The sequence below is a fragment of the Sycon ciliatum genome, chromosome 1 (assembly GCF_964019385.1).
Source record: "Sycon ciliatum chromosome 1, ocSycCili1.1, whole genome shotgun sequence".
NCBI classification, from domain to species: Eukaryota; Metazoa; Porifera; class Calcarea; order Leucosolenida; family Sycettidae; genus Sycon; species Sycon ciliatum.
In genome coordinates this window covers 39,883,913-39,896,984 of record NC_088643.1, presented here as the reverse complement: position 1 = coordinate 39,896,984, position 13,072 = coordinate 39,883,913, and the positions used below count along the sequence as shown (strand labels likewise).

Genomic DNA, 13,072 nt, shown 5'->3' with positions numbered 1-13,072 from the left:
CCGCTGAAGACGATGTCGTCGTGATGTACCTGGAAGAATCTGATGGTGCTTATGGTGGGGAAGCCATGGAGAGCGATCCCCGTGTCGACAGTCTCCCAGAGACGGAATTTTAGCCCATCGACTTTCTACGTACTTGAGTGACGGCAGCGCAGCGCGGCGTGCGTGCGACCTTACGGAGCTTTCCGACAGCGATTCTGGGGCGATGCTGCTCTCATTTGCGAGCGAGGCATGGCCACTGAAGTTTGTGATGGCTATGGCGTTTGTTTCCGCTCCGAAGTCGACTTGTTTTGGTAGTATCATGTCAATGTCGGAACTCTGACGATTTGCATGTGTACAATTTCCGTGTTTAGACGTAGAGGTGCCAATTTAGCAGCGTATGTGTGTGGTATGAGAAAATAAATTTTTCCATGGTCAAGAAGTAGTACTAGACTTCCAAGAAAACATAACTTGCACATACAAAATGTGGCCTCGTTGTGAGTTATTGGTATCGTTCTAAATGTTATGGATTTCATATACAAAAGTAACTTGCCGGTAAAGGGTTAATGCCTATGCACTAGCGTGCACCGCTAAAAACGCGGAGTTAGGCCTAAACCATGTAAACACCCCGCCGCGCCGCCGAGCTGACTGTCATGACGTCAGTGCATGCAGTGCATGCAGCCGGCCGTGAGAAAGATTTTTTGTTTTGCGATACCTCAGCATGCAGAACATGCGCGTGGCAAACGTCAATGGCGTTGTACCGACGTGTCGCTTTTGTACAACCTTGATTTTTGAGCGATTGTATGTTTGACAGAAGTTGAAGACCAGAACTGAAGAGAACAAATTGTCCTTCAGGAACTGGGAGAATGGGGCCCGAAGCGAAGGTCTTAGGCCTTCTTGGTCTTCAAAATGTGGCCAAGCAGGAGACTTTGGTCAAGATGGGTGTGCTAGCCCTCTGCTGCATTCTGTCTTTCTCCCTGCGTCTGTTTGCAGTTCTCCGATTTGAAAATGTTATTCACGAATTTGATCCCTACTTCAACTACAGAACCACTCGATACTTAGCTGAGGAAGGATTCTACAGCTTCCATAACTGGTTTGACGACCGTGCATGGTATCCTCTGGGCAGAATTATTGGTGGAACTATCTACCCTGGATTGATGGTGACTTCTGCTCTGGTGTACCACATCCTGAATTTTTTCCACATCACCATAGAAGTTAGAAATGTGTGTGTCTATTTGGCCCCACTTTTCTCATCGTTCACCTCTCTGGTCACTTTCAACCTCACTAAGGAGCTGAAGGATGTATCAGCTGGTTTGATGTCTGCTGCTTTCATCGCTATCGTGCCGGGTTATATCTCCCGTTCAGTTGCTGGTTCGTATGATAACGAAGGAATTGCCATTTTCTGTATGCTGAACACATACTGGCTGTGGATCAAGTCTGTGAAGACAGGGTCTCTCTTCTGGTCTACCATGTGTGCCCTGGCATACTTCTACATGGTGTCATCCTGGGGAGGTTACGTTTTCTTGATCAATTTGATTCCCATCCACGTCCTGGCACTCATGGTCACTGGCCGCTTCTCTCATCGCATCTACGTGGCTTATTCGACGGTGTACATCTTGGGCACTATCTTGTCCATGCAGATTGCCTTTGTTGGCTTCCAACCAGTCCAGACAAGTGAACATATGGGTGCTCTGGGCGTTTTCGGCCTATGCCAGATCCACGCCTTTGTTGACTACATCCGTAGCAAGCTCTCTTCACAGCAGTTTGGAACTCTGTTCCGTGCTCTTATGGCTATTGTCGGTGCACTGCTTTCTCTTGTTGTCATCGTCCTGGCTATCACTGGCAAGGTTGCGCCCTGGACCGGCCGTTTCTACTCTCTGTTGGATCCCAGTTATGCCAAGAACAACATTCCGATCATTGCGTCTGTATCTGAACATCAGCCTACGGCATGGTCATCGTTCTATTTCGACTTGCATCTTCTCGCCTTCCTCTTCCCAGCAGGCTTGTACTTCTGCTTCAGTCAGCTAACCGACGCGAACATCTTCATCATTCTCTATGGCGTCACCAGTGTGTACTTTGCGGTGAGTTACTGTGGTGTCCTGCGTGCGTGAACAGATGGTATATGTGTGGGTGGGTGCTTCAATGGCTGTGTGGCTGCATGCACTGTACAGGGGGTGGCTTGTTGTGAGCTCAAGATAGTTCACGTACAATATTTGGATGTTCACTGGTTTGAGGGAAAGACACAAACGGGAAAAGTCTGAAGAAAAAAGTGCCTGCAATATTTAGTGGTGAAACGAATATTCGAACATTCGTTCGGTTGGTCACATTCGAATATTCTTTAACCCTTTGGAGGTGATCGTTCGAATTCGAACGATGCCAATGTCATGTGTGCAAGTGCACTCAACGAGTCACAACTAAGTCAAATCTCAACCGAATTCAACAATCGAAATACCTACGAGGTAGCAGAGAATCTAAGCTGCCGGCTCGAAAAACTCCGGGGTCGATACGAGCTGGTATAACAGAGCGGCAAGTGCTCGAACGTTCGCTCGATTTCTCATGCGTCAGCGAAGTGCAAATTTCGTTCAAAAGTGGGATTTTCCCTCTTCCTGCCCACGCAGCGTGTGACATCACTCCCAGCGCTTTTTGTCACGGCTTTTGTGAGTCTGTTAGAAAAAATTGAATGATTTTGAGCTAGCACGAGTGAAATGGCGAGACAAGGACTATTCCCGGTTTGGATTTGGTATTCAGCTGGCGTTCCTGGCATTCAGTAGCAGACAGCAATCGCTCTCCTGAATGAGTTTGGGCTCGCTGTTATCCTCGTTCCAAGAGCTTTCCAACGAGCCCAAGATCGTCAAAATCGGTGAAGTAGAACCAGCGTTATGATGGAAATTGGAACGAATATACTTGAAATTGCAGCTATCTCCCGACGTCGTGTGATCAGTGCAGTTCCAAAGGGTTAAGTCGCATTCGAGTATTCGTGACGTCACTTCAAACGCAGTTCATGTACAATAATTGTACGTACATGCACGCCAAACACAGTACAGACAGTGCGTACAGCCTGCCTTTGACTTTGTACTGCATGTTTGCACATGTATGTGCATACCGGACTGCCAATGTTGCACATGATAACATGTATGAACTTCGAAGTAGCCTTATGTGGTGGTGTATTTTATGTGGCACTACCGTTTGTCATACCTAATAGTAATGACAATATCCATAAAATGACTGAGAGGAGGGCATGTGATGTCATCTGTGTTACCAAAAGAATATTCGCACGTTCGTTCGTTAAGCCAAAGAACATTCGGCTACTAGGTTTTGACATTCGTTTCACCACTAGCAATAATTGGGTGGCACATGCTACGCATCTACAGACAAGTCCAAAATAGCGCCTCGTTTCCATTTCAATTACTGTACATCATGCACGGCCCAAAAAAAACATCCGACGGCCGCATGCGCCTTGTCATTGCTCTCTGCACGGGGCTCGGATTCCTTTGGCCACGATTGTACATAGTAACTAGCATGGTGACTATTTTGTTGTAGACCTAAAAGCAGTGTTGGATTTTTTATCCCATGTCTTGGGCAGTGTGTAGAAAGAGTTTCTGTGAGCATAGCAAGCCTATGCCTAGCACTGGAGCCTGTAGTGTAGTACTTAACACTTTTGTATCCACTCTTTAAATGTGTGCTTTTTGTTTTGTTGTGCTGTGTTGTTGCTGACTACAGGGTGTGATGGTTCGTCTTATGTTGGTTCTGGCTCCGGTGGCTTGCATCCTGGCTGGCATTGGCGTGTCTGCTATCCTTACTACGTACATGAAGAACTTGAGTGTCATCTCCAAGCCCGACAAGAAGCAGAAGCGCTCTGAAGCTGCCTCCTACCCGGTGAAGAATGAGATTGCCACTGTTGTCGTCGTTCTCATCTCCTTCTTGCTGTGCGTGTATGCGTTCCATTGCTGCTGGGTCACTGCCGAAGCCTACTCTTCTCCATCCATCGTTCTGGCTGCACGTCAGCAGGATGGCTCCAGGCTTATCTTCGACGACTTCCGTGAGGCATATTACTGGCTGCGACAGAACACCGCTGAAGATGCTAAGGTGATGTCATGGTGGGATTACGGATACCAGATCACGGCCATGGCCAACAGAACCATTCTAGTCGACAACAACACTTGGAACAACACCCACATCTCTCGTGTCGGTCAAGCCATGTCCTCGCCTGAAGACAAGGCCTATGAAATTATGCGCGAGTTGGATGTGGACTATGTGCTGGTCATCTTCGGTGGTCTGACCGGCTATGCTTCTGATGACATCAACAAATTCCTGTGGATGGTGCGAATTGGTGGCAGCACAGACCGTGGCTCGCATATCAAGGAGATGGATTACTACACTCCCACTGGAGAGTTCCGTGTCGACAAGGAGGGATCCCCGACTCTCCTCAACTGTCTGATGTACAAGCTCTGCTACTACCGCTTTGGACAGGTCTATACTGAGCAGGGAAAGCCTACTGGCTATGACCGTGTACGCAACGTCGAGATTGGCAACAAGGACTTTGAGCTGGGTGTGTTGGAGGAAGCCTACACCACCGAGCACTGGATTGTGCGTATCTTCAAGGTCAAGAAGCCCGAAAACCGTGGAAACGAGTACTAGAGGAACGTCATTGTCGCTCGTCACACTAAACAAAACTGAAAAAAATGCTTCTTGTTGACGCATTATTTACTCTTTCTTTTTATTTCAGTCAACAATGCTTTTGAATGTATTGATTTAAAATTAGCTTCAACTTGTGCCTAACCAACCTTCTAGTCGTCATTGCTTTTGTGCGGGTAGCGATTCCGTGGCGAATTTTACTGCCAAGGACTTGCAGCAGTTAGAAAGTTACTTTTGAACTTTTATAGACTTAGAAGCATGTTGGGATGAGCATTTTATCATAAAACCAATCAAAAGAATACGAAGCTGGTTGCTGCAACTAGGGTGAATAGCCATGGGGAGGTACGAGTGTGCTGGACCGGGAATAGAGACTCTAGATACCAGTGGATTTCAATGGAAGATCATGATTTTCATGGATTAGAATGGAAGATTTGTGTGGATTATTCTGAAGGACTTTCCAATATGAAGTATTAAAGGCAGCATCCAAGCAGAGAGAGAGTTATTAATATTATGTACATGAAAGTTTTGCACTGCTGTAGCTGAGCTTGGTCAGCATAGAGCGTACAACATAGTTCACATAGTGTCTTGCTGGCTGAGACTGGCCACAACTTACACACACGTTGCAGTTGAATAGAGCACCGCCCAGAACTTGGGGTCAAGCAGTGACTGCAGTAGCCATAGACACAGCCGTGGTGCATTGACTGAATATTAATTCAACAATGCGTTCTGCACAGCAGGTGAGAAGTCAGCAGACCTAACCGCAGAGCATGGGGTGTGTGCAGGTACGCAGTATGTCCCTGTGCTAGTTGGCCTGCTGTACCTGGTAGTGGTACAGTCAGTACACGTACAGCATACTTGCCATACGATGACATTGATGATGCAGTTGGTACAATGTGCTGGTTGATGATTGACTTGCGACGGAGCTTCCTTTCACCTAGATGACGTAGTGCAAACGCATTGATCAGCTAGCATCCAAAAGTCTAGTGCTAGTCCAGCGTGTACTCCAAGGAAGTACGATCAGTATTATAGCTGACACAGCGCCAGGCTAGCTGTGACTTAGTCGTTCAGAGACTGCTCTCATGCCGAAATCGTTGCTGACAAACAGCACGACCGTGCTCTTCATACTCCTCTCGTGTCACAGTGAACTTTGCAGCATGTTCTTCATTTGTTGCAAACTCTGCGGCTGACTTCCAGCAATGCAGTGTAGGGCTGCACAGAGAAAACAACCGCAATCAAAATAAGAAAATTTTACACACTGTACACGCATGATGAGAGCCCTGTGTAGAATACTAGCAGTGCCCTGTGTCAAATTGTAGCTTGGAGGGCCAATGAAAACAAAATTAAGCCCCCCCCCCCCCTAAAATAGTGCCCCGGGCTTGTAACCAAGTACATGTGCAAGTTTGGTGTTGTTTTGTTAGTGTTCTTGTCCATGCCATAGCATTGGTAGTTTCAGTTCTTGCTGCAGTTTCTGCTGAGTCATGTTGCTCCTTTATTTCAGCAGCACACACATGAACATCATATGCGGTCAACACACGCCGAACATGGCACGCGGCCAACACATGGCGAACATCTCACACGCTATACGTTAATAGGGGTGAAACGATTAGTTCGAATATTCGAGTAATCGTTCGAAAATTTCAAACGAGCGAGTATTCGAAATTTTGTACTCGATCGTTTATTTTTTATTTTTTAGTATTGACATTCTATTTTTCAACAGCTTTTGTTGTACCTCTCGTCCACTGGTATGCATGTATTATGCAGGTCCTTGAGTCAGTATTTTATGACTTGGACGATACAATCATCACTGCAAGCAACGTTTATTGTTAATAGGACCGTAAAGTACCGTTGATCCGCCCCTCAGTAATTCCCGCCCCCCCTGTCGATTTTCTACCCGTGAAGCGATTTCGGCGTATACAACGAAATACAATGTTGAACCGACGCATGCACTGCTGTACACAATACATGCCAGTCCAGGATGAAAATGTGCACAATCTAGCACATTGAGTCTGATCTTCCACGTTGTTGTACATCGTACTGCACTTCACAGCCTTTGATCTAATTCCCACCCCCTGCCGAAAACCCAGCTGGGAAGCGACATGGCGTGAGGGGGGGGGGGGGGGGGGGCGGGGACAGATCAACGGTACTTTACGGTAATATGAAAGTACTGATGATAATCCGACGGTCCGAAGGTCGAGCACTCACAAACCTAGCACTTTTGAATTTCGATAAAATACTCGAAACGAGAGAGCTTGGAAGCTCAGGGCCCTGCGCTATGCTTTGTTGCCTAGCTCATCGCGCATGTTGTTAGAACTGATGGAAATGCTTTTTCCTTTGATTAGCTACATCATTGTATTGCTAAAACGTTTCAATGAGATACTGAAGTACAAGTAACGTCTTCTGCATAGCTATGGGACCGGCGCTGACTCTGCCGATCACGGGCGTTCTGGAGTCGACGGGATGTCTGTCCTGACGTTTTCTGGGACCGGCGCTGACTCTGCCGATCACGGGCGTTCTTCTTCTTCTTCTTATTATTATACTGACGGCAACTAACATCCATTCTGATCGCATTTACTCGTCTCCCTACTTCGTATTTCTTTCCAGAAAATCTCCCCATACAGCAGGGAGTCGTTTACATAATATGACTCCCTGCTATACATCTACATGACTGTATAATTATTATGCTATCGGCCTACATGCGATTCCCGGGCTGGTCGACAGGCGGCCCAGCCAGCCTGCTAGTGGGATCTCGGCCTCGCACACAAATCCACACAAAATTTAATGGTACTGCACTGAATGCATTCCCCCATACACTTCGCATATATACTCATTCTCTTGATGGTACCGTACTCTTGATGGTACGGGACAGGTACGGGATAGCGCCAGGCATGTCGATGGCACAAACAAACAAAAATATTGTGGCCAGCTGTCTTTGCTGGTACGGTACAGAACGGGACAGATACGGGATAGCGCCAGACGTGACACAAACAAACAAACACACAAACAAACACCAAATTAAAGCTGTGTGGACCCTGGCTAGCGCCAGACGTTACTGAAGTAACATCTTCTGCATAGCTACGGGAATAATTGAATACTTGATCGAATATTATCAAGAGTACATAACCCCCCAGAGTGTGCAACACCGATCCAGCTCTGCATAGGGTCTTGGTCGAGCGGAATCGGATCTTCTGATGTCATGCGTACACTCCACACCACCGCAAGCCCGGTCTCGAGGCAGGGCACCGTTGTTTTTGATCCGAGTGTACCCGCGACTCCCCGGGTTCCCCTCAGATGTGTACGGTATTATGACGCAAAGATCCGATTACGCTCGACCAAGACCCTATGCAGAGCTGGATCAAGCGTTACACACTCTGGGGGGGGGGGGGGGGGGGGGGGTTATGTACTCTTGATTATTATTATGAATGAGTGATCGATTGGCCAAAATAGATACTCGTTTCACCCCTACTATACGTACAGCTGCAAACAAATGTTCTGGCAGCGACGACAGAGGAGACAGTACGGATTTGCAATATGCGACAGACCATTGTTTGCAGCTAGATAGAGCACGTGGTGTTCAGCGTGTGTTGACCGCCATTTTACAGAACCCATAGAGAGGTGTACGTGCAGTCTCCAGACCCGTATTTGACAAACCCCAGCATGATCATGATGATGATGAATGTAGAACTTACTTCTCTGCCACGGACACTACGACTTTGTAGTCAACAGGTGCTAACATGCGCAGTTCCCTGTACCTGTGCAGTTCAGAGAGCAAAAGCACATGCATACACAGAGCACTGTTGGCAACACTTGAGAACGGGTTTATTCACAACACCAATCACGTGAAACTATGAAGTAAGAACCAAAGCAAAAAGGCAACTCAAATTCGGAAATAAATAGAACACTCAATTGAAACGTAACATTGAACACAAAAGCTTGACAAGAAATCGTTACCTACTATATAAAATTTCCTATGTGAAGTCACGCCTGTGTCCATGTCAGCACACTGTTCGCAATACCACTTCAGAAGTATCCAGAGTTACTCATTACTGTGTTTCTGATGATCGCTTAGCACGTGAAACTCGGAGTTCAAACACTTTTTCATCCTCTTATCCTTGTTGGAACTAGCTCTGCCTTTCCGTATTGAGCACTCTATCAAACTGCACTCACATACGCCCCTGCATGCCGGGAAAAGATGCACAAACTGCACTCACATACGCCCCTGCATGCCGGGAAAAGATGCACTAACTGCACTCACATACGCCCCTGCATGCCGGGAAACGATGCACTAACTGCACTCACATACGCCCCTGCATGCCGGGAAAAGATGCACAAACTGCACTCACATACGCCCCTGCATGCCGGGAAAAGATGCACTAACTGCACTCACATACGCCCCTGCATGCCGGGAAACGATGCACTAACTGAACTCACATACGCCCCTGCATGCCGGGAAAAGATGCACTAACTGCACTCACATACGCCCCTGCATGCCGGGAAACGATGCACTAACTGCACTCACATACGCCCCTGCATGCCGGGAAACGATGCACTACCGCCGGTCACCAAGATATTCTGATAGAAATGCGGATGTAGAGCTAAAACAAGATAGCACACGGAGAACAACAACAAGAAAGAAACACAACAACCATGGACCAAACTTCATGCAAACATCTGAACTACCATTCTTGGTCTAATGAAAGCGTTACCAGGGATGGGGGTGGGGTGGGGGTGGAGGGGGACTCAGAGAGGGAGAGGGGAAGAGAACTAGAGGCAGGCAGGTGAAAGATGCACACATCGCCCAGGACTGGTCACCTGAGATGATCCAGATCTACCAGATCTACGGTGAGAGTCAATAAAACGAGCACAGAATGCAGTGCTCGCATTGTGCTACAACATACAGCACAGCACCAACTAAAAGTACTTACCAATCGGAGTGCGTGAGATGGCATGAACTATCGCCTCGCACACACCCATCTGATCAATGCCTAAGGCAGAAATACATCCATACACACATGCACATACACGTACACACACACACACACACACACACACACACACACACACACACGCGCGCATGCACACACACACATGCACACACACACATGTACACACACACACACACACACACATGCACACACACACATGTACATACACACACACATGCACACACACACACACACGGATGCAGGCACACAAACACCAGAACATACAGTCAAGTTCAGACATCTAGTACTGTGGAACAAGAATGACCTGTCACCAGCACGCTAAGAATGCAGTCATGTAGATAGTTTTGTGTCACGTCAGCATTCACTGACAAAACGAGTGGCTGCTTCACAAGCAGCAGATGCATATGTCCTGTTCGTCAACCTGAGAAAGGCGTATGACGGTATCCCGCGTGCAGCGCTGTGGCATGTTCTCGAGAAGCTTGGTGTTCCGCCGGCAATGCACCGCATCATCCAGTCCTTCCACAACGGCATGACTGCTTCTGTTCAGGTGGATGGCAAGCTGACTGATCCCATATCAGTGAGGAATGGCTTGCGCCAGGGTTGCACTCTCGCACCAATGCTCTTCTATTTGTATTTCTCTGCTGTCGGTGCCAGTTGGAGGTTCAGTTGTTCGGACGCTGGCATATCCTTTCACTATAAAGTTGGGAGGAAGCTAGTTGGTGATCGAACGGTGAAGGGCAAGCTCCTGTCATCAAAGGTCACACAGTCACAGTTTGCTGATGACGCTGCACTCTACGCAACATCTCGGCCTGCCTTTCAAGCGAAGACATCCAGCTTCATCACCTATGCAAGCAGCTGGGGCCTAACGGCCAGTGTCAGAAAGACCAAGGGTATGGCTGTGGGTGAGTCTGCTGATCGCCGTGACGCTGTTGTCGGGGCAGACACGATTGAAGTGGTGGACCAGTTCACCTACCTTGGCAGTGTGCTCTCCTCGGATGGTCTTGCCTGTGCTGATGTCCGCTCTCGCCTTACGAAAGCCTCAGCTGTGTTCGGAGCCGTCAAAGCTCCTGTTTTTGACAACAAGACCCTGTCACTTCACAGCATGAGACGTGTGTATGAGGCTGTCGTCCTCACAACCCTCTTGTATGGTGCGGAGACGTGGACCACCAAGGCAGGCCACCTCCAGAAGCTCAACACGTTCCACCGTCAGTGTGTTCGGTCCATCGTGGATATTGGCCGTCGTCAACAGTGGGATGACCGGATCACAACGGCCGCATTAGCGGCTACACTCGGTGTTGACCCTGACATCACCAGCATCATCCATCGCCACCGTCTTCGTTGGCTAGGTTATGTTGGCAGGATGGACGACTCGCGCGCGCGCGCGTTTCGTCGACCAGGAGACCTGAAACAGCATGCCAAACTCTGCGCTCGTGTTCTCACTTGAACTTTCCGACATTCGCTATCATTGCGTACGCAATGGGCAAGATCAAGGTCAAGGTGTGTGTGTGTGTGTGTGTTCGTGTGTGCGTGCATGCTCGTCTGGATGAGTGTGCACATGCGTGTTTTTGTTTGTTTTAAGTTTTATTGTGTGTATGCGTGCATGCATGTGGGTCAACCCTTTCAGTACCAGAGCACTTACTACACGGTTGGCCGGCACGCACGCTGGGCACTACACGCAATGCTGACACTGGGCACTAAAAATATCGCCATTTCACTCACCAGTAACGGATTTTCATCATCGTAGGCTCTCTGGAAAGCTGAGGATCTCCCCTGTCGATCCAGGGTGCTCAGTGCTCTGTAGGCGCAGGAGAATGGCCTAAAAACACTTCGAAAGCTGCTCCAATGCGCCTTTGTAGTGCTATTCTACACTCAGCGACAATTTCTTTCCATTTGCAATACTTAACGTACAGCGACGATTCAAACACCAGCAGAATCAGCCTGTTCTAGCGCTCAGTTTGGTGTATGTCACGCATGGGCTGTTCCCCGGGGAAATCCCCGTAATCAAACACCTCGTCAACTTTGGCATGCAGTGCGTCGCAGTCACACGCTTGAAATTTCCCGTTTCCCAGACTTCGAGCTTCTGCGCTTGAGTATTTTACTTCGCGCTATATCGAAAGATACATTGTTGGAAAGCTGCGTTCAATAGCTTTCCAATGAGCCGTCATATGTTGAATTTGAAGTAGGGAGGCCGAGGTGATAGCTGTGTGTACAGTGGTCTATGCTCGTTTCCATATGCTCCGTGTGCGTGACGAGTTATCTCGTCCTTGGCCATTCAGGGTGGTTGTTTCAGGACGAGTTATCTCGTCCTTGGCACTGAAAGGGTTCATATTAAATTTACTAAACGTAGCCTCCAGGACCAGTGGTGGACAACTCCCCATTCAATCCTCTACAAACTGGTGCAAGGAAACATGTGCAATGCGTTGACACCCAGTGGCAGTACAAACGTCGCAAATCACTCGTGCGATTAGCTTTGCACTATAAGAATGGTGTCAACTTGAATTTCCGCCGGGACAGCAGTGCATGCGGGAGTTGCACACTCCATGGGCTATTTATTCCCTGACCCTACCTATCTCTAGTGCAGAGGAACTAGGGCTGCACGTGGGAGATGGCGTGGGGCCCAGGCAATGCCACACACGACAAAGCTTGAGGCAATGCTCCCCGATCGAATGGATTCGAAAATTGGCCCACTTGCTTTCAGATGGTATGCTTGGATATAAGGAGTGGCACGGTAACGCCATCACAGGAACATAAGTTCAATAGGGAAAATCCCTCCCCGCCCTCATTGGCCCACGATTACAAGCTACTTCAGTTTGTATAATATAAAACTACATACCGATATCAGATGGGTGAAATAGTAACTCCGGCACAGAGAACCGTTCATTGTTGAGCACTATGGACTGGAGCTGAGGGAACGCCATGTCATCAGGATCAAACGTACATACATACACACGCATGCACGCATCCACATACACGTATGCATACACATACATACATGCATACATGTACACACAGGCGCATACGCAGGGGGGGGTTCCCGTTGCCCGGAAACCCCCCAAATGTTCCAAACGAGCAACGTTTTGGGGCTTTTTTGATAGGGCGCATGATCGATCAGGCAAGAATGCAAAACTTCAAAAGATCGTAACTCAGTCAAATCTCGCTCAAATCCAACGATTCAAATATCCAGGTCGAATAGAAAACTCTCAGCTGTCGGTTGAAACAATTTGCGAAGCGCTGTGAGCAATGTACCGTGATATAAATCATTCGTAAGTTGAGCCGCGATCTCGACAAATCAAAAGCGCACAGTGCGACTTGAGTATCGAGAATTTGAGATTTTCGTCGCGCTGATTTGCTCAAATTTGCAGGGGCTTTACTTGTGATATTTTCAAGAGTACACAACAAAAAATCGAAACTCTGCGATCAAGAAAAACGAAATCGCCGGAGCAGAACGCGTTTGGGCCTGTTTGGGGCATTTTTCGCACCGTCGCTGCACTCTACCGCGCTGGATATGTACATGACTG

At 48.0% G+C, this 13,072-nt stretch overlaps 2 protein-coding genes across 2 annotated transcripts in view; one reads left to right on the top strand and one right to left on the bottom strand.

The window, feature by feature from the left end:
• The first annotated feature begins 781 nt into the window (after positions 1–781).
• Positions 782–4,759, top strand: LOC135825301 (dolichyl-diphosphooligosaccharide--protein glycosyltransferase subunit STT3A-like). The gene is made up of 2 exons (XM_065338043.1): positions 782–2,057; positions 3,697–4,759. Exons 1-2 carry the CDS (start codon positions 843–845, stop codon positions 4,612–4,614), a joined length of 2,133 nt encoding a protein of 710 aa, XP_065194115.1. The 5' UTR covers positions 782–842; the 3' UTR covers positions 4,615–4,759.
• Positions 4,760–4,839: 80 nt separating this feature from the next.
• Positions 4,840–13,072, bottom strand: part of LOC135825310 (actin-related protein 6-like) — a 24,878-nt gene continuing 16,645 nt past the window's right edge. The window contains exons 12-16 of the mRNA XM_065338053.1: positions 12,388–12,457; positions 9,534–9,593; positions 9,128–9,203; positions 8,298–8,360; positions 4,840–5,820 (exon numbers count right to left, since the gene is read on the bottom strand). Of these exons, the coding sequence (XP_065194125.1) occupies positions 5,676–5,820; positions 8,298–8,360; positions 9,128–9,203; positions 9,534–9,593; positions 12,388–12,457 (414 nt within the window). The 3' untranslated portion in view covers positions 4,840–5,675. The remainder of the gene's footprint in view (positions 5,821–8,297; positions 8,361–9,127; positions 9,204–9,533; positions 9,594–12,387; positions 12,458–13,072) is intronic.

Coding starts and splice junctions, on each gene's coding strand:
- LOC135825301 (XM_065338043.1), top strand. CDS start 843: ATGGGGCCCGAAGCGAAGGTCTTAGGCCTTCTTGGTCTTCAAAATGTG. Junction 2,058..3,696: donor TCACCAGTGTGTACTTTGCG/GTGAGTTACTGT, acceptor TGCTGACTACAG/GGTGTGATGGTTCGTCTTAT.